This window comes from Neophocaena asiaeorientalis, unplaced genomic scaffold, assembly GCF_003031525.2.
Source record: "Neophocaena asiaeorientalis asiaeorientalis breed wild unplaced genomic scaffold, Neophocaena_asiaeorientalis_V1.1 scaffold240, whole genome shotgun sequence".
NCBI lineage: Eukaryota > Metazoa > Chordata > Mammalia > Artiodactyla > Phocoenidae > Neophocaena > Neophocaena asiaeorientalis.
In genome coordinates this window covers 6,740,922-6,766,430 of record NW_020185331.1, presented here as the reverse complement: position 1 = coordinate 6,766,430, position 25,509 = coordinate 6,740,922, and the positions used below count along the sequence as shown (strand labels likewise).

The window sequence follows — 25,509 nt, the reverse complement described above, 5'->3', positions numbered from 1 at the left end:
TGTCAGCAGGGTTGGCTCCTGCTGAGGACTGTGAGGGACAGTCTGTTCCAGATTGTGAATAACTGTCTTCGTGTTCACATGGTGTTCTCCTTGTATGTGTATCTGTCTCTTAATTTCCCCTTTTTATAAGGATACTAGTCATATTGGAGTAGGGCCACCCTAAATGGCTTCTTTTAATTCAGTAAAGACCCTCCTTCCAAATAAGGTCACATTCTGAGATACTGAGGGTGAGGACATCCACCCTTGAATTGTGGGGGACACAATTCAACCATAGCAGTACTTAAAGGATGAGTAGGAATCAGCTTTGTGAAGAGGAAAAGGAAGAGGATTCTAAGCAGAGGAAAGGCATGTGCAAAGGCCATGAGGTCAGAAAATATGGTGAGTTTGCAGATTTAATTAAGAGATCATAATGATGAGGACAAGAGATCAGCCATGAGAGGCGAGCCCAGAGGGACAGTCTGAGGCCAGCTCATGAGCAGCCTTGTAAATATGTGACCATGTAGTTTACCATCCAAATGAGGACACTTGTGAGAGTGAAAGGGGTATGTTATCAATAATTAATACAGAAGGATACTCACCCTATGTATGAGTCATGCTAGTAGGCACATCCTTTATCCTAGAGACATTGGGAGACTATTAAGGATTTTAACCAGGGATGTGACATGATTAGATCTGCATGTAAGGACACTCCTAGTCACATCATGGAAGGATGTTGGAGGGAAGTAAGCCATGAACATCAGTTAGGAGGCTGTGGTGGTCCAGATGAGAGATGGTTGTGGCATGGACTGGGGTGGTGAGTATAGGGACAGAGAAAAGTGGAGATGTTTAGGAGGCAGTACCATGAGGCTGGGTGACCGACTGAATGTTGGGCGTGGTACTGAGGGAGAGGGACAGTTGAGGGTTTTACCCAGAGTTGTGACTTGGGAAACTTGAGGACGTTGTGGTGCTTTTCAGAAAGATATAGAGAGCATGGGTGGAGGGAGGTTGGACGAGGCAATGGGGAAGATGAGTTGGGACAGCTGAGTGTGCCTGAGATAAAGAAATGGGGATGTCCAGTGGGCAGTTGATATATCAGTTAGGATTTAGGTTCAGTTGCTGTCACAGAAGCCCAAATCACCCTAAAGAGGTGGCTTAAACAAAACTGAAGTTTCTTTCCCTCCCATGCAGCGGTCCAGATATGAGCAGCCCATGGCTGGTCTGGTGGCTCCCCAGTGTCTGGGACCTGTCCACCCTATTTTGTTGTTCTCCTACTCCTAGCGTGTTGCCCTCATCTCTAGTCTGAAGTGGGGCACCAGCCATGTATTCTGGGGAGCCATGTGGAAAGGAAAAGCATAAGGGGAAGGACACAGACATTTGTTGGAATGCCCAGCCTGGGAGCTGCACACACCACTGCCACTTAGATCCCACTGGCCATCTTAGTCACAAGTCAAATCAAGCTGCAAGGGAAGCTGGGAAATATGGTCCTCACTGTGGGTGACATGTGCCTGGCTAAAAACCAGGGGTTCTGTTACTCAGAGGAAGAAATGGAGAACAGATGTTGAGAGACACAATCTGTCACTGTCCTAGATAGCCAGACCCAGAGCACAGGAGAGAGGGCTGGAGATTAACATTTGGTTGTTGTTACATCAGATTAGTAATCACAGTGCGAATAGTGGATTAGAGCACCTACAGAGGAACCTCAGACAGAACCTAGAGGAAGACCAATAAAAGGGATTGAAAGAGGCAGAGGGATCTCACTGGACACTCAGAAGGAGCAGTCATGGAGCAAAGAGGGACAGAGGCATGGAGGTTCCAGAATACGCCTCAGCCTGGATTCCAGAGAAAGCAGAGCCTGAGCCGGAAGCTCACCAGCGACTTCTTTAGGAGGGAGTAAAGTTCCAGGTGGGAGGCAAGCTGGAAAAGGGGGCAGGGAAGGGGAAGGAGCCAATGTGAATGCACATTACTTTACTGGGTACCACTTGGCTGCTCTGTCCCACAGGTGGTCTTCTGAGAGGCCGTAATGGACTCCTGTGAACATGGACAGTCCCTGGGCTATGACACAGGGGGCTGGGGAAGGGAGAGGAAGATATGGGAACTTACCCACCTACTCCCGTTACCCTATCAATCAAAGTTTCCCTGCCCAGGGTATTAACTCCGCCACGCTTTCAGATTTATTGCAACCTGGGATGGCTCTGTGCGTGTGGAGCGGGCATGAGGTGTGCCCGTGAAGTTAGTTGAAGTGTAGACTGCTGGACAGCCACCGAGTCAGCTAGGCAGAAGAGGTGGTCCAGGTCCCAGAGACAGTGCGAGGCCGACAGGTATGGGGTGTCCCATAAGAGCCGTGTGACAGAGAGTCCAACAGTCATCCCAGAAGGTAGTTGTGGTGAGCGGAGTCCAATTCTGCAGAAGTGAAGTTAGACAAGGACTGAGAAGTGCCTGCTGGGTTTGAGATGAAGGCGGATGTCAGTGGATCTTGGAGACACACAGCTTTGTCAATGGAATGGTGGTGATGGGATGCAGATTTCCTGGAGTGAGGAGAGAGTGGGCGTGAGAAAGAGGAGGCGGTGAGTTTAGAACAACTTGCTAGGGAAGTCTGGCTCGAAGGGAGGGAGAGAGACGTGGAAGGGTGAGACTGAGGGAGGGCTTTTTTTTTTTTTTTTTTAAGATAGTACAGATGAGTGCTTAATTTAAGTGCTGACAGGGAGGAGTCAGGAGAGAAGGAGAGTCTGAAGGTGCAGAAGAGAAGGAACAATGGATAAACTAACGTTCCTAAGAAGTCAGGACCTGTAGGGTCCAGAGCACAGGTGGTGAAATTGGCCTTAGGCAGGAGGAAGGATATGCCTTCATTGTAACAGAAGAGGAGAGGGAAAGAATGATACAGATCCTGGCAGGTCACTACACTCGCTAGCAGAAATTTGGAGGAATTCTCAGCTGATGGCCTCTGTTTTCTTTGTGGAAATCATTTACTGAGAGTAAGAAAGAGGTGGAGGAGTTTGAGGCTTCAGGAAAGTGGAGAGTATTAAAAAATCAGCACTTTAGAGAACAGGAGAGAAAACCAGCCAGAGAAACATAGCAGGACTGGAGGTGGTATAGAGGGTCCCTGGGGGTGGTAACCATGAATTTATAATGTCACTGACGCACTTAGTCCTGTGATCTTTCTTCTTTTCTCTCAACTGCCCAGGCTTTCAGTTGTATCCATCCAGGGTTGATGGGTTTTCCCAGGCATCTGAGGCAGAAAGTCAAAAAATCCAGGGAACCAGTGGTACCAGCAAGAGAATGGTCGATATTGATGGATGGGACCTTTGTGACGGGGATGGAAAGAGGTGGAAGCAGGAGGGAGCTGATAGACAAGGCGAGCTCCACACCTATTAGTTCCAATTCGCAAACCACAACCCTGAATGGAGTTCTGGCTCCATTCAGGAGTCAGACAGCTCAACATTAAATTTTTTTCTGTGTATGTCATCTAGCAAAGGAACTTTCTCGTGATAGGCATTCACGATATTCTCTCAAATAGGTAAATGATTTAGTCTGTTTCAAGGTACTAGTACTATGATTTTAAAAGCTCAGTAAATGGTCTACTGGCATCAGTGTGTACAGCACGTCTCGATCTATGAGGAGTACTCGTGTACGAAGAGATTTAGGTACCTACACTTACTTTTCAGCAAATGTGATGATATATTACATTTTCTAGATTTGAATGGGTCAAATCCAAATTTGATAAGGAGATAAAACAGCCTTAGTAGCATATTGAAGAGTAATATTTTAAAATAGTTATTTTGCTTCCCTAGGAAGGCACACTATAATGATAAGCATAATTATTTATAAATTTGATATTAAGATCATAGGTTAATAAGTTATATCATAAATTCTCAATTTATGTAAATTGTTTTCAGATAATTAGATAAATGTTCTCAAGATATGAAGTTCATAAGAATTATTTTTCACCAAACTCAATTTTCCTCTCAGGAACTGGGAAGCGGGTGTCATTTTGTGCAAGAAATCACAACCCGGTATAGATGTGAGCCAGATGACTTTTAACCCCATGAACTGGCACCAGTTGTGCTTGTCAAGTCCAAGTGCAGTGACTGTGTGGACAATCGAAAGAAGTAACCAGGAGCATTATCTTGAAGCAAAGTAAGAGACTTTATTGCAACACAACAAAGTGGGGATTTTTGTTTGCATTCATGTAAGGTGATTGGATCAGTCTGGTGAATTAAGTGGCCTTGTACGTGCATCCTTTTTTTTGTTTGTTTTTTAAATACTTTTAAATTAAGTTTAATTGGAGTATAGTTGATTTACAATGTTGCGTTAGTTTCTGCTGTACAGCAAAGTGAATCAGTTATACATATACATATGTCCACTCTTTTTTAGATTCTATTCCCATATAGGTTATTACAGAGTATTGAGTAGAGTTCCCTGAGCTATACAGAAGGTTCTTTTTTTTTCCCCTTCCTTATTTATTTATTTATTTGTTTGTTTTAAGCAGGTTCTTATTAGTTATCTGTTTTATACATATTAGTGTATATATGTCAATCCCAATCTCCCAATTCATCCCACCACCATCACCCCACCCCCGCTGCTTTCCCCCTTTGGTGTCCATACGTTTGTTCTCTGAATCTGTGTCTTTATTTCTGCCTTGCAAATGGGTTCATCTGTATAAATGTGCATCTTGACTTAAAACATTCTTTCTACATATATCAATATAATTTCCATGGAGTGGTTGTTTGCATTTCGAAAGGATTCTCTGTGCTTTGATTTCCCACTGAGTTTCTTTTAAATATCAAGCTTTTCCCACATGGTTTAAATCAAAATTGTATTTGCTCTTATTATTTCAAAATTATATATATAAATAATTATTTTTTTAATAAAAAGGTCATGTTATCACTTTTTGCTCCTATTACTTTGATGCCCAACTGAAATCTCAAAAATAAGAAATTTTTAGATATGGGAAGTGTGTAGATTATACCTTCAGCCACATTATCTGTAAACAAAAGGGTAGTTGCATGTAGTGAAGTCATGGAATTGCCTGTTTAAATAGAACTGGGTCAAAGAGAACTTCTATGACCAATGTCCTGGTGATAGCTGATAATAATGGTACCTTTGTTGAAAAGAATTCAAAGACTCAGGGTGCCCCTGAGCTGACCATTCTCATCATACTCCCCAAAGTCAAAGACTAAGGAAACGTTGGACATACACATCCTTGAAATTGCAGTTTTTGAAAAACTGCCTTCTTAAAGAGCAATGTAAAGTTAGTAAATGAAGTTTTCTAATGGAAAACCCTGAGAGGCACTTCTTTCTCCTCAGTATTCTTTATGTCTCAATTTCATTTTTACAAGAACCCATTGAATAGCCAAATCTGTCTCAAGGCAGAGTTGACAACACTGTACCTTTTTATAAAGTGGGTAATGTCTCTATCAGATCCTCGCCACGGCAGGCAAGTAATTTATCACATCTTTCTCTCCTTTTGCTTCCCTTGAATATGCTTCTTTATCTCTGAATGTTGAGTTGTGATCTTTCTATAGGCAAATAAAGTGGGAGGCAAAGTGAGTGGATTGTCCTGGATCAGAAAACAAGCAGGATTTGAAAATACTTAGTTAAGTCTTGCATTTGAGTAGTAAGTACTGTTTTTGCGTGATCATTTTTCAAAATTATTCATCATTCATAAAACATAACCAAAACCATTTTGAGTTTAACACATGAAGCCATGAATTCTCTAAACTCACTTTTATAGCCATGTTGTGGTTTAAAAGTAAATATTTGGCAAATCTGAAAATAAATTCTTGATACTAGAGGTTGTAAAGGTAGCTGAATACAACCTACATTTATGTTTTTTTTGGTCCATGTGTGTTGCCAATATTTAAAATTTGAGAAATTTCTCATAAATATACAGATTATGATTTTCTCTTGAAATTTTGGAACCAAAGTTCTCACAAGTCAGCAAACCCTCTTGGTTGGAACTGAGTGGTGCCTGCCAGCTTTAGGGGGTGTGTATAGAGAAAAAAAACTCAGATTTTCTTTTTCTATGTAGGGAAAAGCCTAGTTCTTCCCTACTGTGTTTTTCTTCCCCATGAGTCTCCTTTACTACTCACAGTGAACACTTCAATTCTGACATTTGTGGAGGAGGTTTTTCCCGGCACTAAGCAAGTCTCCTTGATACCAGCTGGGTGTCTTACCATTCAACTCAATTCTTACGCTATCTACCCAGAGACAGAGTCAGATTCCACAGGCTAAGGGTTCAGTCCTACAAGACTGTCCTCCCCTTTCCACTTCAGACGCTAGCTGCAGCCCAGGTTGTTACCTGTACTTCTGACTAAGTGGCTATAGATTAGAGGTTTCAGTGACTCCCTCCTTGGGTTCCATTAATTTGCAAGAGCAGCTCACAGAACTCAGGGCAACAACACTTACTTACATTTACTAGTTTATTAAAGGATATGATAAAGGATACAAATGAGCAGCTAAATGATGAGACACGTAGGGCAAGGTCTTGGAGAGCCTTGAATGAAGGAATTTCTGTCCCATGGAGTTGGGCTGCACCACCCTCCCGAGTGTATGTGTTCACCAACCTGGTGACTCCTGGGACTCTGCAGACTCCCTACCATTGTGATTTTATGGAGGCTTCCTCATGTCACACGATCAATTATTTGCTGCATTTCCAGCTCCTCTGCTCACTCTGGAGGATGGGAGTTGGGGCTGAAACTTCCAAGCTTCTAGTCATGGCTTGGTCTTTCTGGTGACCAGCACCCGTTCCGGAGCCACCCAGGAGCCCACCTAGAATCGCATCAGTAGCACAGAAGATGCTCCAAATGCTCTCGTATCACTTGGGGACTTACAAGGGTTTCAGGACCTCTGTGCCAGGAAACTAGGAAGAGACCTATATACATATTTTCCACTGTCTCACAGGAGGGAAAACACTTTCCCATCTGCCACAATCCTACCTGGCCACATACCACCTGCTTAACCCCTGTCAGTGTTCAAATTTACAATTCCTGCTTTACATATTAACTTTTTGAAAAATCCCTATATACTTAATTTATGACTGTGTATTACTTGTACTTTTATGATATATATTTTTAAATCTACTATTTGGTTTCATCTGGTTTTTGCTAGGTTTTTTTAATGAGTTGTAACACCTCCCATTCTGCTTACCACTGATATGCAGCAGTTCCATCAATGACTTGTTTCTGTTAATCTGATTATTCTGATGTCTCTTTCTTCCACAGGTCAGTAAAACTGCCTTTGGAAGATGGGTCACTTTGTAATGAAACAGATGTAGTTTTTCCCCAATCATTGCCCAAAGATCCTGTCTATGGACCTGTGCTCCCTGTGTCAGCCGTTGCCGGACTAGTGGGTGAAGAGGCAGAAACTTTCAGGGTAATGACCTGGCCCCTCTCCGTGTTTGCCTATTTGCGTTCATGACCATCCCATGAGACATGCAGGATAGAGAGGACCTTCCTGGTTTTTATTTCAGACTAGCCCTGGAGGCCACGAGAGATGAAGGCTCTGGAGTTTTGAGTTTGGGTGACTCGGAAGATGATGGCCTTGCTAACTGAAACAGGGGGCCCAGATGTGATTTCAGTTTTGGACATACTGACTTTGGAGTGCTGGGCAGCATCCAGGTGGAGATGCCAGGTGGAAGCTGGCAACTTGGACCTAGTGTCAGGGAGGAGAAGGCAGGGCTGGAGACACAGTGTGTGGTCAGAGTCATTCCGCCAGAGACGATGGTGGGAGCGTGGCGGGGGGCAGGGGATAGGGGGTGAGGAAAAGGAGAGAGAGGGTGTCAGGGAAGAGAGCCGGAGAGGAAGGAGTCAGCCAAGAGACAGGAGGAAGAAGAGGAGCCTGAGGGGGGACAGTCACAGAAGCAGGAGCAAATCTAGGAGAAAATGAGGCAGTGGAGAACGGTGGAAGAAAGCTTCATAAGTAGCTGTTTGCCAACAGTTACTCAGTTTTTTTCATTCAGCAGATACTTAGCAAGCTCCTTGTAGGTAGCAGGCACTGTTTCAGGCAACAGGGTCGTATGGCGACCAACCAGGCATAATAACCCTGCTTCTCGGAGCTTCCGTTCTACCAGGGAGACAAAGCGGCAGCACCACCAACACCAGAAGTAAAGAGATACAGCAAATCGTTGTGAAACGTGACAGTTATTACAACAGGATAAATGAGAGGTGGGCGTGGAGGTGAGAGAGAGATTAACATGCTGCTCAAGGAAGGCCTCCGGGGAGATGACTGAAGGACAAGGAGGCGCTCCTCCTACTATAAGCAGGGTAAAGAGTGTTCAGGCAGGGAGAACTGCGCCTGCCAAGGCCCTGGGGGAAGAAAAGAACTCGGTATGTTTGAGGAGCTGAGAAAAGAGCCCTGTGTCCGGAGCAGAGTAAGTGAGGGGGAATGAGGTGCAGTGATGGTCAAGAGCGAGGCAGAGAGTAGAGAGTGACACATGCAGGGCCTTTGGGATGAAGGTAAGAGGCTGGATTCTGCTGAGCCTCTGGAACCTGCGTTATGTGAATGCTTGTGTGAAAGCTCCAAGCCCAGAAGAACAGAAGTAGAGTTTCCCCAGTGTTTCTGAACACTGCAGAGAATTAAGCTATAGATGTTTAAAATAGTTCCATGTGATAATTAGTTTATCAAAAAATCTCTGGCCAGCAAGGGAAAAGGTTGTATGCTCTTAGTATTTCCTCTAAAGGATGACAATTACTCACTTTTTTAAATTACAGAAAATAACTAATTCCTTTGAATAGTACAGGTCCTGTGCTTGGAAATGCAACCACATTCAGCCACAGTGGGGCAGCAAAGTAAAAACAAACACATCAGCCATCAAGGTTTACAACTTGAAACAATGTTTCTATGCTTAGTTTTTGATGCCAAAGAACCCACATTTTCAACCATCTCAAATTTGTGTGTGTGTGTGTGTGTGAACAAATTTCTGTGGGAGCCCACATCATTCACCCTTTGTGCCAACTTGATGGTTCCTACATAAAACATTTAAAATTCAAGCAATTGTTCTTGTTATTTGAAAAATGCTATGAAATGCCACCTTTAAATAATTAAATGTGGAGTTACCATTTTTTAAAATGCTCATAATAAACAGACATCTTTATTTCCTAGGACTTTTGTAACTCAGTGCATTTTAACCTTTTTCTGAAAACAGAAATTTAATATTAAAGCATGACACCTATAAATCATACAGGGAATATTATTAAGGCCATTTACTTTACATTTAAATTAGAAATCAACTTTCCCAGTATTTACTTCTTTCATTTTATAGACAAATAAGGTGAGAAAAATTGCTAAAAACAATGAGTGAAAGCATAACTAAACTTAGATCTCAAATGTCTTGATTCTATTTCTTCCTGTGAATGAAATTTCTTGTGACCCAGTACCAATGGCAAAGAAACCAGTAATGACTTGACCTATTTAAGGGTCTTAAAAATTGACCCTTAAAAAGGGTCTTAAAAATTGACAAATGTGGATTTTTATAAAATTACAAATGTTAAATACTCCCCTATTTCTCTTATAGCTAACACTAGAAAGACACATTAAATAGGACTTTAAGTAGGCCCGCATCACGTTACACAACTTATTTGGGGCATTAGAAATGGTATCCAGTAGTAGCATGGGGGAAATCAAAGGCAGGTGTTATCTGGGCAGAAATTGGATCCAAGATAGTGAATTTAATCTCAAGGGTCCAGTTTTCTTTTTCCATCTACTTTTTTTTTTTTTAAAGCAGAAGTTGCTAAACAGAAATTCCTTTTAAAACTCAAGTATTCTGACACATATTCAGATGCTTACAATTTCTAAAGCAATATTAAGTTGGGCTTGAGTTTTTTATATTTTGTCCTTGGGTGATCAAAATGTTTGATTCCAGAGGACTGAACAAGGAGGTGGTGTTACCAAAAAATACTTTTAAACACTATTGGCACCTTTTCTTTTAAAATTCTCAAGTTCCAGGATTGAAAATTATTGTTTCTGCTTGCACCACATAATATTACATTCATTTTTAAATGGAACATATTTACTGATGAAAGAAAGTAATAGGAAGACAAGCCCAGGTTTATCTTAAAGTAAGAAAAGCCACACACAATACTAGTTTAATATACCAAGGCAAGAAAATTCCAAGTTTTAATTCTCACCTTCTATGGCATACATACAGATTCACTGGTATTGTGAGAACCAGATATGTGTGGTTTTTTAAAGATTTCTGAGCCCATTGCCATACGAGGTAAGAGTCTGTCTTTTTGTGATTTATAGTCTAAGGTCATCAAGACAACCCAGGCAACTTTTAAATAATGATGATTAAATAATGATAGTCAGGAGTATCTCTTTTCCCTCTGAGTCAAATCTCAGTTTAGACACCACAAAAATGTCATTAATCAGCAACAGTTTAATCCTTTTGAGTGATTTGTTCCCTTTCTTTTCCTGCCCACTGGGTGGCGAAATTGTTACTCAAGTATTTATTTTCTAACAATCCAAGGCTATGAGGGCATGAAATAGGCCAATCATACAATTAAAGACAATGTATCCTTTAAAAAATTATCACGTGGAGTGCTTCTATGTATGATTTCTGCCTTAGTCATATTTCCAGGTCCATCCCAAATGATAATTCTCTCTCTGTCCACTTCCTTCTCTCTACCAAGAAGAACAAATTGCTTTCTCATAGATTCTCTTGTAATAGTTAAACACTCTTCTACTATAGCCTACTATGTTTTCTTTTTTCTTTTTTTTTTTTCAAGAAGATGTTGGGGGTAGGAGTTTTATTTATTTATTTATTTTTGCCGTGTTGGATCTTCGTTTCTGTGCAAGGGCTTTCCCTAGTTGTGGCAAGCAGGGGCCACTCTTCATCGCGGTGCTCGGGCATCTCACTATTGCGGCCTCTCTTGTTGCGGAGCACAGGCTCCAGACGTGCAGGCTCAGTAGTTGTGGCTCACGGGCCTAGTTGCTCCGCGGCATGTGGGATCCTCCCAGACCAGGGCTCGAACCTGTGTCCCCTGCCTTAGCAGGCAGACTCTCAACCACTGTGCCACCAGGGAAGCCCCTGTTTTTTACATTTTTAAGTGATTAAAAAAAAAAAAAAAAAAGGGATATGTGACAGAGACCTATGTGGTCTGCAAAGCCTATTCTCTACCTGGTCCTTTACAGGAAAAATTTGCCATAGACCCTAGGTCCATATTATTTTTAGTTCCCAAAACCAACATTTCTTCTAGGCACATCCCAAAGATTTGTGCATTTCTCTCTGAGTTTTCCGTGGAATCAAAGTCAAGTAGGATGTTTCATGAACTAGAGAGGCTACCAGAGGCAGATAAAGTGTCCTCTTATTTCCCGTGACAGTTAACCAAGCAGAGGATCGAGGCCAGCCTCTCCATAGCCACTCAAGGAAAATCACATTCATGCCCCCCTGCAGAACCAGGAGGGGAAAGGTTGACCAAAATCTTCCTCAAATGGTGTGATTTTAGCTAAACAATGACTTTCTTAGATGCAAGATATCAAAAAGTCCACCAAGAAACAGTGTAGAAGTTATTACTCAAGACTTTTGTGGGACTTCCCTGGTGGTGCAGTGGTTAAGAATCCGCCTGCCAATGCAGGGGACACGGGTTCGAGCCCTGGCCCAGGAAGAGCCCACATGCTGCGGAGCAACTAATCCTGTGCGCCACAACTACTAAGCCAGCGTGCGTAGAGCCCGTGCTCCACAACCAGAGAAGCCACCGCACGTTCACCTGTTTTGTCTTGGAAATTGTTTTTGCTGAGTATTTCTCTGGCTCTTAAGCCATGACTGTTGTCTTAACACAAAGTTTTAAACCTTTCCTTGAAGCCTAAAGACGATCTATATACTTTGGTTCACCCGACTATGCACTGCTGGACTCCAACAAGTGACCTATATGTTGGCTGTGAAGAGGGTCATCTTTTAATGATTAGTGGAGAAAACTTGAAGGTAACTGTGCTTAATAAGATAGAAGACGGACCACCAAGGGGTAAGAAACTGCTTTGCTTTATCTTCCCAGAAGTGTAGCCATTGGTGATGGTTTTGCATTTGACAATGGATGTTTTGTTCCCTATTTTTCTCTTTCTAGAGACATCTTTGATTCCTCCTTCTTTATCCTCTAGTTCATTACCGAGTCCTCTGGATGTTTCTTGTAGCTAACTAATGTTTATTGAGTGCTCTATGCTCTAGACTTTCTGCTATCACTCTATATGTATATGTCACATAATCCTTAAAACAAATTTGTAAGGAAATACATTTTGATCTTCATGATATAGATGAGGAAATGGACGCATTAAGAGGTTAAGAAACATGCCCGAATTCACATAACTAGTAAATTATGGAGCTGACACGCGAACCCAGACAATGACTTCAGAGTCCAAGTTCGTAGCTACTATGCTCTATCCTTTCCCATACATATATGCCCGTTGTGTTTAATCAGCTAATGTGCCTTCCACAATGACCCTTTCTCCACAAGACCTTCTTTTAAGACCAACTGCCATCTTGAAAATTACTTTTTGTTGCTTGGTTAGAATTTCTGAGAGAATCTGACCTATTCTCCTTGGATCTGGTGTCCATTCCTGGTCCCATCAGCTGTGGCCAGAGTTGGGCCTGAGTCAGAGAAGCCAATGTCACCTTGTGGGGGGCTACGTGTAGACACTTTGAGAAGGGATTCTCACCAGGGCAAGTTCTCCAACCTGACCAATGCACGCTCCACTCCAATTCCTCTTATTATTTCACACCTTGATTTCTGCAGCAACCTTAGGGCTGACTTCATTGACCTTAATCCGCAGCTGACCCGAATCAGGCATCTCATCCCTGCCAAACTTGAAGACCATTTTCAACATATAACTCAAGGACTACTTTGCCTTGATTTCAAGCCTTCTCTAACCTGATCTTACCTGCACCATTAATATTGTTTTAATAATATTATTAAAATAAAAATATTATTATTTTAATAATATTATTTCCTGCTACTCCCCAGTATGAGTTTCCTGATCTAGCCAGTCATTTCTTCCCATCATTTTACAGACACACCACCCAGCTCATTCCCTTGCCACCTTACTCTCTGAATCCTCCAGTTCCCAGCTCAAACACCACGTCCTACAGCAAGTTTTCCCAGCTGCATGTTCCTTATCTGCTCCCTCTCCTGTTCCCTGACTCACTCCACTGAGAAAGTGAAGCCACTAGGTTCAACTTTCCTACCCCAGTCCCCATCTCTCTTCCCTTTACTGTCACCTGTACTCTCCAGGCCCAGTCCACCCTCTGATCTCATGTCCACAATGCCACCCCTCAGCTCTCTAAAAACTAAGCCTCTTTTCTGGCCTATCTTTCCAGTTTCAGCTCTCCCACTTGATCCTTTTAGAAGTTCTCATCATTCCTGTGCTCTCTCTAAATTCTGCCTGCTGGCATTGGTAGTTACCTTTGTCTAGGATGCCCCTCTCTTCCTTGTCTACCTGGCAAAATTATCCATTCTGGAGCCTTGCTCTGTCCTCACCCCAACCTACAGGCAAAATCAGGTGCCCCATTTGGGGTTCCATCAGACTCACTTCTTTGTTAGAGCCTCATCCTGTGCTGTTACAATGCCCCATATGCCTGTCTGTCTTTGCCACTAGTCACCAACTCTTTGAAGTTAGGAACTGTGACTTAGTCAAACTTTGGCTCTATAGTTTAATTCCAGAGATTGCTAGGGAGTAAATTGGCACTTCTGTGTGTTTGTAAAGTGAATTACCAAACAATGTTTCGCATTTCCAAATCCCTATCACACTTGTAATGTTTTACACAATTTAGGACTTAGTTGTATGTAGTCTTTTTTTTTTTTTTGGCCACACTTCACGGCATGCTGGATCTTAGTTCCCTGACCAGGGATTGAACCTGCGCCCCCTGCAGTGGAAGCGCAGAGGCTTAACCAATAGACCACCAGGGAAGTCCCTGTATGTAGTCTTATATTGTTCACTATTTCCTTTCTGTACACTATTTTTTATTATTTTCACGATGTATTATAAATATTTTCAAATAAATATTTATCTAGCTTCTACAATGTGGAGGGGGACACTAAGCAAGGTGCCTCCAAGTTGACATAGGTGGCAAATATATAATCTCATAATCAGCACATTCAACGTGCTGATTTATATTTTATTAAAGAGAATAAGACAAGTTGACAAATAATTGTAGCCAGGAAAATTAAGATGTGAGGAGAACTTCATAAAGTGCTATGGGAATTCAGATGAGGGAAAACTGCCAAGTTAAGTCATTTTGTAGGTGGCATTTAAAATAGCCCTTAAAGGATGGGTTCACAGACAGAGATGAGGGTAGGTGGAATTTGGGGCAATGGTATCTGCATAAACAAGAAAACATGGGGAAGGCTGAGAAAAAGAAGTGGTCCAGTTTGTCTGGAGCATCGAGTGTTATGCAGGAATAGTGGGGAACAAAGGGACATCTATCTGATACCATATCTGACCTTGAATGTCTGACTAAGGCATTTATACTTAATTCAGCCGACAGTGGACTGACATCAACTCCTGAATGGGGATGTGCCCCAATTGGAATTGTGCTTGGGGAGATTAATTATCCATAGTTCAGGGAAGCACAATCCTAGAAGCAGGTGGCTATAAGTAGCAGGCACCTAGACTAGGCCAGGAGTCATAGCAACCTGGACTCTGGTGGCAGTTGGATTGGAAAGAAGAGACTGCTGGGGTGAATAGTCTTTGAGGAAAGGACAGTATGTGTCTTAGCATCTGGCGAAATGCCAAGCATGTAGTGTTCAGTAAGTAAAAGTCTGATACATGTCTCTGAGCCTTTGATCTTATAGTTCTTGCGGTTTATCTACATAAAAGGTAATATGCTTTTTGTTACTTTCCCCAGGACAATATTTTATTAATAACAAAGTTCTTATAGATCACTTTTTCTTTTTACTTTTTTAAGTCCACTGTGTTTTATTTACTGAGGTATAAATTTATATACCATAAAATGTACAAATCTTAAGTATACAGCTTAATATAATACGGTTTTTGTCTTTTTTCTTTCTGACCCCTTAAAATTTCTGATAATTGCTTTCCTAAAAAAGAAAATATATTAACTATATAATTCCACAATGTTACTTCCATAGATCTGATGATACAGAACATTAAAAGAAAAAAACTTGTGTGATTTACATCAGTAGTCATTGCAAAGCAGCTTTTATTCTTCATTGTTTGAGAAGCATAGCACATATCCTGATAGGAAGTTGATTTGTGGAAAGAAGAATTACAAAGAAATGAATAGTCCTAGGAAAGCAAGTGAGATTAATTACTCTGTACAGCACTTTTAATTATGTGTCACCTGTTTTGTTTTTCTTTTCCAAAGTTGGAAGAAATCTTATCAGTCCAGTCACCATGGCATATCAGAAGGGAGGCGTGCTTGCTTCTGGAATTGTAATGTATTTTTTTCTTCAAAATTAATTGCTTTCAAGAAAATATACAAACATCTGAAGCTAACACAACATTGTAAATTAACTATACTTCAATTTAAAAATGGTTAAAAATTTATTTCAAATAGAAAGAAAAGAAAATATACAATTTCCATTTGCTTCCGTTTTCTATGATGAGCCATGATTTGGGATGTCAAGTTCTGTCAGGTTATTAATTAAAATTCTGTTTGGGGAGATGTTTATTGTAAAACTTTTTATTATGAAGAATTTCAAATATATACAAAATTAGAGATAACAGTATAATGATCTATTATATGTCTATCTTACTGCAAATAAGCAAAAACAGGATTAAAAAATCCAACCCCCCAAACACACACACACACACACACACACACACACACACACACACACACACACGAAGGAGTCAAGTCTTAGAGAGTTCACCAGCCAGTAAGTGGAGAAGCTGGGATTTGAACCCAGGTGTGGCAAACTCCAAAGTTCTTGCTCTCATTTATTAGGGCACATAGCCTCAGTAAGTATGAAAAGAGGCCAGACCAAGTTACATTTCCATGTGGTTGTAATCAATGCTAAGGTTTGGAGCTGACCTACACTAAAATCTCAGGTCTACTGGTAGCCGTCCCAGAACACTGTTAGCTTTGTGTCTTCTTTTGCCACAGATCACATCTCCAGGAACCTAAGGGCAGCTAGGCAATGATGTCAGAATGAGAGATGTAGCTCCACCAACAAGAAACAATCTGGAGCTCATTAACCTACATGTAGCTTGTAATCTCCTCTCCCCAACCTTGCAACAGACTACTTCCTCCTACATTTAGTCTGCATTTGTCCTTCTCAAGGCCACCCTTGGTGTGTTTTTTTAACCTAGTTTAAAGGAGAGGTTGGAGCATCTGCTCTGGTGAGGGATGGAGAAGGATGATGGGCATGGAGAAAGCACCTTGCACATTTCTCCCCCCAGGTCTTAAGTCTGAACCCAGCCGTTTTTCTTGAGAGTAGTTAAATTAACCTAAAGCTGTTTACAACTAACTGATCAACATTTAACCAACGCTTTTTTACTGGATACTTGCCCTGTTTCTAGCACTGTGTGAAAAACTAGAAAAGAAAATACAAAGGAAATAAACAGCACACTCCCTACCTTTGAGTCATTTAGAGATTTAGGAAATGCACAAAATGATGATTATACATACATTAAGGCTAAGGTCATTGAAGTAAGGAGACTTCTGGATACCAGCCACACGATAAACTCTGCCTCATCTGCCCCACCTCCTATATAATGAAGAATGTGGTAAGAAGATAAATGCTAAAGAAGTTCAAAGAAAGGAGAGATCAGTAAAATTTTAGGTAATTGAAAAATGTGTCACAAAAGAGATAAAATTGAACATTGACCAGGAAACATGGTTAAAAGTTGGCTAAATAAAGGTAAGAAGCCACGGCATTCTAGATAATGTAAACATAGATGATGACTCCAAAAAATGAATAGTAGATGGTAATCAATAATTCTTAGCTTGTTTGATGAGGAAAGTATATTGAATACTATGCATTGATCAAGACTAATTTTCTTCATTTATCTCATTGTTTTTGGTCTCTAGGATGGCTTTGTGTATTCTTTTCTTATTAAAGATACAAATTACAAAGTAGAGGATTTTCTTGAGGTTGAAGGGCCTGTGGAACATTTGATGTTTTCTCCCAGTTACAGAATGTTGCTGATTCAGACAGACAAGGTATGCTAGATGGTGGTTTCTTGACATGAAATTTAAGATATTATTATTATCATCATTGCATGACAGGAATGAAGGGCAGAGTGTGTTGCATAAAGTCAGGACTCTTTAGCTTGCAAATGAAAAAATACCCAGTTTAAAAGACCTAAATAACAGAAGGATGTTTGTTTGTTTGTTTTTGTGTGTATAACTGAAAGCAAGCAAGGAATTGATATAAATCCAGGAGCTCCCATGAGGCTGCATGCCTTGTTTTTCTGCCATATCTTGGCTCTGTTTCCTCTCTGCTTCCTCCTTTTCTATGCAGACTCGCCCCTGTGGTGTCAAGAGAGCCTTCTGCAACTCCAATTTTGTATTTTTATCCTCTTGGTGACCCTGGTAGAAAATACCAGTTGGAAAAAAATGTCCTGGAATCTAGACTCATTGTACTAACTTGGGTCACCTCTCTACCCCTGGGTCAAGTATTATGTCCAGAGGAATTCTAAACTCTCATTGACCATGTTTACCCTTGGACCCTGGGTAGAGTCAATCCACCCAAACATGAACTGAGACTGGGGTCATGGGTGGTTCTCTAAGGAAAACACAGGTTCTGTAAGAGAAGAAGGGAGGGAAATAAATACAGGTTAAAATCAAATGCCCACCTGAATTATACTGTTGGGAAGACTCCTAGGTCAGGATATATTAGTTTATATTGTTAGGCAATGATTTTAGATGAATTACAAGTAAAGTTCAATGATTTTCTGCCTAAAAGAAATTTAAATTTAAATATGGAAAGAGTTAAGTTTCTGTAATTACCAGAAGTTAAACTGTGCTAATGATGTTTTAATAAATGACAAATTTTAAATATCTATGGAGAACAGGAAACAATAAAAAAGTAACATAACAGAAGGGAGAAAGACACAAATAGAAGTTCTAAAAAATAAAAATATACTAACAAAGAAAAAATTAAATGAATATGTCTGACAGAAGACTGGAGAATCAATGAATGGAAGATAGATCAGAAGAAGTTGTCCAGAATGAACCCAAGTGACAAAAGTATGGGAAATACAGAAGGGAGGGTAAGAGAAATGAATGATACAGTGAAAAGATCTAACATGTATTTGATTGGAATCCCAAAGAGGAGAGAGAGTGAGACAGAAGTAATATTTAAAGAGATATTTTCCAGAACTGATTAAATACATGAATTTACAGCTTCAAGAGGCCCAGTGAATCCCAAGCAGGAAAAATATACACACTTAGACTTAACAAAGTGAAATTTTTGAAAACCAAAGACAAAGAGAAAATCTTAAAAGCAGTCAGAGAAAAACACAGATTATTTCAAAGGACTTTCAGTTACACTAACAGCTGACTACTCTGGCAATAATGTAAGTAAGAAACAGTGGAATGAGATCTTCCATGTAGTGCAGGGGTCAGGAAACTGTAGACCCATGGGCCAAAACCAGCCTGCTGCTTGTTTTTGTAAATAAAGTTTTAGTGGAACACAGTCAGACCCACTTGTTTATGTATTATCTATGGCTGCTTTCACACTACAATGGTAGAATTAAGTAGTTGTGAGAGACCACATGGCCTGCAAAGCCTAGTATATTTACTAGCTGTCCTTTTATAGAAAAAGTTTGCTGACCCCTGATTTAGTGAAATAAGGTTATTACCACCCGGAATTCTATACTCAGGGAAAATAATTTTCAGTACAGGGGTAAAAAAAGACTTTCTAGATACTCCAGAATTGAGAGTTTGTTAGCACATCATCACTAGAGAAAATTCTAAAGAATGTACTTCAGGCAGAAGGAAAATGACCCCAGGTGGAAGGACTGGGATGCAAAAAGAATGAAGAGCAGTAGTAAATGTGTAGAGAAATGTAAGTGAACACTGACTGTATAAAACAGCACAACTAATTCAAAGTTGGGTTTAAAAATAACATTGAATTAAAATTCCAGACAACAATAATGTAAGATGGAGGGAAAGGAGTAAATGGAATAATGTATTTCAAGTTTATTTTATTTCCTGGGAAGAGAGTAAATGTTTTAAGTAACTTCTGATATTTATAAGCTAAGTATGCATGTTCTGACTGCTAAGGTAACCATAAAAGAACTGAAACATCAGATGAAATTTCCACATCATAGAGGGGGGAAGTGAAATGTTAAAAAAAAAAAACAACGCAAAACAAGGTAAGAAAAGAGAGAAAAAGAAACACAAAACAAATGAGAAAGTAGAAAGCATAAATTAAAATGTAATGTTTAATCTCAAATATACTAGTAATTACAATTAAAGCAAAACAGAATAGTTGGTCTAGTTAAAAGGCAAAGATTACCATATTTGATTAAAAAAGAATCCATGGCTTCCCTGGTGGCACAGTGGTTGGGAGTCCGCCTGCCGATGCAGGGGACGCGGGTTCGTGCCCCGGTCTGGGAGGATCCCACATGCTGTGGAGCGGCTGGGCCCGTGAGCCATGGCCGCTGAGCCTGCGCGTCCGGAGCCTGTGCTCCGCAACGGGAGAGGCCACAACAATGAGAGGCCCGCGTACTGCAACAACAACAACAACAAAAAAGAATCCAAACCTAACTCTGCACTGTTTTCAAGTGACATATCTAAAGCGTAAGAGTGAAAGTAAATTTTAAGAAATACAGTAACATTGAAAATAAATTAAAAATTGAAAGTAAATTTAGAAAATGGGAAAAGATATATCATGCAAACATTAACCAAAAGAAAGCCTTTGGAGATATATTAATATTAGGCAAAAAAGACTTATAGGCAAAGTTCATTACTAAGAATAAATGGGCTTATTTTAGAATAGTAAAAGGTTAAATTCACTAGGAATACATAAACTTTTAAAACATATATGTACCAAATAAAATAGCCTCAAAATATATAAAGCAAAACATGACAAAATGACAAGGAAAAACAAAATCATGATCTCAATAGGAGATTTTAATATACTTTTCTCAGTACATGATAGAATAGACTATGTGTACTCAACATAGCAGCCAAAGTGAGCAAAGCATCTCTCTCTACTACTCAGAGCCCTCCATTGATTCCCCATGTTATTCTGAGTAAAAGCCAAAATCTTCACTATGCATTACAAAGCCCTTCATGATGTGGACTCCACTCCCCACACTGGCCTTATCTCCCACGACTCTTCTTATTCACCCTGCTTCAGTCATGCTGGTCATCACACAGCTTGCTTACACGCACCAGGCATGCTCCTCCCTCACAGTGTTTGCACTGGCTGTTCCTTCTGTCTGGAATGCATTTCCCACAGAATCCACATGAATCCCTTCCTCATTTCCTTCAAGTCTTTTCTCTAAACACACCTTCTCTGTAAAGCCTTTCTTGGACACTCAGTTTAGAATTTCACCCTCTTATTTTGCAATGTCATATCCTCTTTCCCTGCTTTATTTTTTTCTTCTTAAATTATTGCTCTTTAACTTACAATATATATTATTTAGATATCTTATTCATTGGCCAAAGTCCCCAGTAGAATGTAAGCTCCATAAGGGCAGGGAACTTTTGTCTGTTTTGTCCTCTGATGCAGCCCCAGCATCCACAGCTGTGTCTGGCACAGTGTATCCACTCAATATTTGTTGAAGGAATTAATAAAAGGTAAATGAATGAAAGGTAAAATCAGTATATACCTACCAAATTTTAGACTTTACAGAGTTGTATTTTTTAGATAAACAGGAACGAAAATATTCACGTTTAACCTAAGTAAACTTGAAGAACTTGTGATCAGTTGAAAGCAGACTTCTTATTGCTAGTTAAATAAACATACCGTATTACAGTTACTTGGCAGGGATGCATAATGTACAGGATAGATTTTTTGGAGAGGTGAATTTGGAACCTGAGTATGATAAACACGTCATAAGTAACAGCTTCAGCCACACCTCTACAATTTTCACAAATGTACATTTAAAAGTTTTTGTTAGTGCCCACCATGGTCTAGTATGTGATAGAAGTTAGTTCATCTTAACAACTTTTCTGGTTTTCTACATTTTCCAAATTTTCTGCATAAGTAGACATTATTTTTAAAGTCAGGAAAAAGTGCTTTGATATGTATTGTAATCTTTAAAAAATGCTTGGAAATGGAGAAAAGAAGAAAGTCCTATTTACTGATTATTTTAATTGAGGAATGAATGAATGAATCAATAAACATTTATATTTTAAGCTCCTCAAGGTCAGGGCCTTACTGAGTTTATCTCTACTTTCCCACTACCTTTTCTCACACAGTGCCTTGTTCACAGTAAGCATTTAATAACTATTTGTTGAACTGAACACACAATTGCATTATTTTTTTCTCTTTTGGTATATTTACAGGGATCTATTTATATATACACTTTTGATGAGGAGCCAACCTTTGAAAAACTCCTAGCGGCTTGTGATGGGAAATTTCAGGCAACAGACTTTATCACACCTGGAAATGAATACTGCATGGTAAGGAATATGGTATTGTTTCACAGTAGGATTTAAGGGTAAGATTTTGGAAGTTCATGTGCAGCCTGTTGTAAATCCCTGCATTGGGATTGGGAGCACGAAGTCTTAACCACTGGACCACCAGGGAAGTCCCCCAAGCGTACTCTTGAAGATGTGGTAGGAATGCCAACTACTTCCGTCATCAAATCTACTCCCCAGTTAGAATGATATCGTCATATTGTGACTTCATAATATTAAGTCTCTGAACATGACCAAAGCAATTAAAATCTTAGGAGCCATCCTGTTTGTTTGTTTTTATTTTTTAAAGTTTTTGTTTTATACTAGAGTATAGTTAACAATGTTGTGATAGTTTCAGGTGTACAGTAAAGTGATTCAGTTATACATATACATGTATCTATTCTTTTTCAAATTCTTTTCCCACTTAGGTTGCTACATGATATTGAGCAGAGTTCCCTGTAGGAGCCATCCTGTTTGTATTCACCATCCAAGCTTTCCAAGCCAGATCGTTAAACACATTCATTGCTAATGAGTTGTCAACACTTATTAAACTATTAGTGTTTACCCTCTCAGAGTGATGCAGCCCGATCTGAAAATGAAAATGAAATAGTTGCCATGCACAAAACATGTATTCAGTCTACTTCGGAAAAAAAAAAAAACTTCCCTCTACATGCAGAAAAGAAAATTTTTTTCTGGTGTTTAACTGCTTACTTTTAGTTGATCTCAAGAAACATATTTCAGTTTTCATATAATTCATCAACAAATCCATTAAGATTTTGGGAGTTCTAGCAAATAAAAAAATACATAGACTATGGAATAGGTAACTTAAGGTTCCTTCCAATCTTCAGATTCTGATTATGTGATTTTTCTTCCAGATGTTCTCTGATAAGAATTATGTCTGTTTTTAGGGTTGTTTCAACTCAATAAAAAAGTTTAATACAAGATTTTCATGTTTAGGATTTAGCTACTTGATCCATAATGTCATGTTACCCACTCCCTAGTATTCAAGAAACAGAATTTAAATTGTATCACATTGCAGTTACTTTAAGCTGCTTTCAGTCTTGATCCTGTGAAAGAGTAAAAATTATCTGTAAAAATGAATATGAACTTTGGGTTTCCAGTCCAGCATGTAAAGAACCTCACAACAAGAAAAAGCTGAATTGAGCTTCCCTGGTGGTGCAGTGGTTAAGAATCCACCTGCCAATGCAGGGGACACGGGTTCAAGCCCTGGTCCGGGAAGACCCCACATGCCACGGAGCAGCTAAGCCCGTGCACCACAGCTACTGAGCCTGCCCTCTAGAGCCCCCGAGCCACGACTACTGAAGCCCGTGTGCCTAGAGCCCATGCTCCGCAACAAGAGAAGCCACCGCAATGAGAAGCCCGCACACCACAATGAAGAGTAGCCCCCACTTGCTGCAACTAGGGAAAGCCCATGCACAGCAACAAAGACCCAATGCAGCCAAAAATAAATAAATTACATAAATTAATTAATATATCTTAAAAAGAAAAAAGCTGAATAAATTTAAAATCAACAATTCCTCTTAGACCCATCAGATAATTGAGGTCATAGGGAAAACCACTCGCCCCCAAATTATAGAGACAGACAGGCAGATGCAAAGAATTACAGCTTACTGGAGCAGATGCCCAGAAGTAGAAACCACCACTGGAGCCAGTACCCAGGTGGATTACAACTGGAGAAACTGCACATCTCAGACAAAAACAAGGACACCAGAGGAAATTTTAGTTTCTGACACATTCAGCTACAGCAATCAGTAAGCACAGTCTAACTCCTAGCCAGATAAACATAAAACCTCACACTACAGCCTATTTAATTCATATTCTTTTACCCAGTACATCATGTCCAGCTTTGAACAAAGATTGTAAGGCATACTAAAAGACAACAACGGAAGAGACAGAGCAAACATCAGGACTGGATGCAGATATGACAGACACGTTGTAATTACCAGGCCAGAAATTTAAAACAAGCTATGGTTAATATACTAGGGATTCTTATGGAAACAGTGGACAACGTGAAAGAATGACTGGATAATATGAGCAGAGATGTGGAAACTCAAAGAAAAAAGAAATATTAGAAATAAAAAGCAGTGTAACAGAAATGAAGAATGCCTTTGGTGGGCTCATCAATAGACTGAATTTTGCAAAGGAAAGAATCAATAAGCTTAAAGAAATGTCAGTAGATCGTGCAACACTGAAATGCAAAAAGAAAAAAGAATGAAAAAGAAAGAACAGAATATCTAAGAACATGGGACAATTATAAATGGTATAACATACACATAATAGGAATACCAGCAGGAGAAGAAAGGAAGGAAGGAACAGAGGAAATGTTTCACGTAATAATAGCTGAGAATTTTTCAAAATTAATGACAGATCCAGGAAGCTCAGAGAACACTAGCAGGATAAATACCAAAAAATCGACACCAAAGCTTGTTATATTCAAATGATAGAAAATCAAAAACAAAGTAAAAATTTTGAAAAAAATCCAAAGGGAAAAAAAACCTTACCCTTGAAGAAACAAAGATAAGAATCACAGTGGTCTGCTCTTCAGAAATCATGTAAGCAAAAGTAGAGTGAATATCTAAAGTGTTGAAAGAAAGAAAAAAAAAAAACCCAGGATTCTATATCCAGCAAAATTATCCTTCAAAAGTGAAGGAAAAAATATTTTCTCAGACACATAAAAATTAAGGGAATTTGTCACTAGCAGAACTGCCTTGCAAGGAATGTTAAAAGAAATTTTTCAGAGAGACAGACCAGCAGGCAAAAGATCAAAATCATAGGTGAATTGAACAATACCATCAATCAACTGGATCTAATTGACATCTATAGACTACCTCATCAAATGATAGCATAATATACATTCTCCTCAAGCTCACATGAATTATTCACCAAAACAGATCACATTCTTGGTCATAAAACATACCTTAACCATTTAAAAGAAATACGTTCTCAGGCTACATCGAATTAAATTAGAAGTAAATAACAGAAAGGTAGCTGGAAACTCCCCCCACCCCAAAATAATTGGAGAGTAAACAACACACTTCTAATAACACATGGCTCAAAGAAGTCTTAAGAGTAATTAAAAATTTGAACTAAATGAAAATGAATATACTACATATCAAGATTTATGGGATTTTGCAGTGAATACAGGGCTTAGAGGGAAATTTATAGCGTTCAATGCATATATTAGAAAAGAAGAATGTTTAAGATCAATAATCTAAGCCCCCACTTTAGGAAATAGAAAAAAAATTAAATCCAAAGTAAGCAGAAGAAATAATAAAAATGAGAGCAGAATGCAATGAAACTAAAAATAGGAAATCAGTAGAGAAAATCTAAGAAACCAAAAGCTGGTTCTTTAAAAAGATCAATAAAATTGATAAACTTCTAGCCAAGTTAATGAGGCAGTGGGGAGAGGAGGGAGAGAGAGAGAGAGGAGATACAAATTACTAACATCAGAAATGAAAATTAAAGAGGGGTCATTACTACTGACCCCAGGGACATTAAGAGGATAATAAAAGAGTCCAGTCATCCTTCAGTATCCATGGGGGATTGGTTACAGGACTCCCCGTGGATACCAAAATGCACGAATGGTCAAGTCCTTTATATAAAATGGCATAGTACAGTCAGCTCTCCGTATCTGCAGGTGCAGAACCCACAGATACACAGATACCCACAGATACAGAGGGCCAACCATATTATGAACAACTCTGTGCCTACAAATTTGATAGTTTAGATGAAATGGACCAATTCTTTGAAAGATGTAATCTACCAAGACTCATACAAGGAGAAATAAATAATCTGAGCCTATATCTATTAAATACATTGAGTAAATAATTAATAATAACATTACAAAACAAAACCTCTCAGCAAACAACAAATAGTGGGTACCTTCTTCAGTCTGATAAAGGACATCTTTAAAAAAGAAAACCTTAATGAAATCAACTGGAAGTCCTAAATGCAATAAGACAAAAAAAAAAAAAAAAAAA

At 39.5% G+C, this 25,509-nt stretch overlaps 1 protein-coding gene across 1 annotated transcript in view; it reads left to right on the top strand.

Annotated features, from left to right (window-relative positions):
• Positions 1-25,509, top strand: part of CFAP43 (cilia and flagella associated protein 43) — a 99,956-nt gene that overhangs the window by 9,047 nt on the left and 65,400 nt on the right. The window contains exons 4-9 of the mRNA XM_024734977.1: positions 3,946-4,113; positions 7,200-7,350; positions 11,780-11,939; positions 15,293-15,360; positions 16,961-17,092; positions 21,395-21,511. Coding sequence (XP_024590745.1) covers positions 3,946-4,113; positions 7,200-7,350; positions 11,780-11,939; positions 15,293-15,360; positions 16,961-17,092; positions 21,395-21,511 — 796 coding nt within the window. The remainder of the gene's footprint in view (positions 1-3,945; positions 4,114-7,199; positions 7,351-11,779; positions 11,940-15,292; positions 15,361-16,960; positions 17,093-21,394; positions 21,512-25,509) is intronic.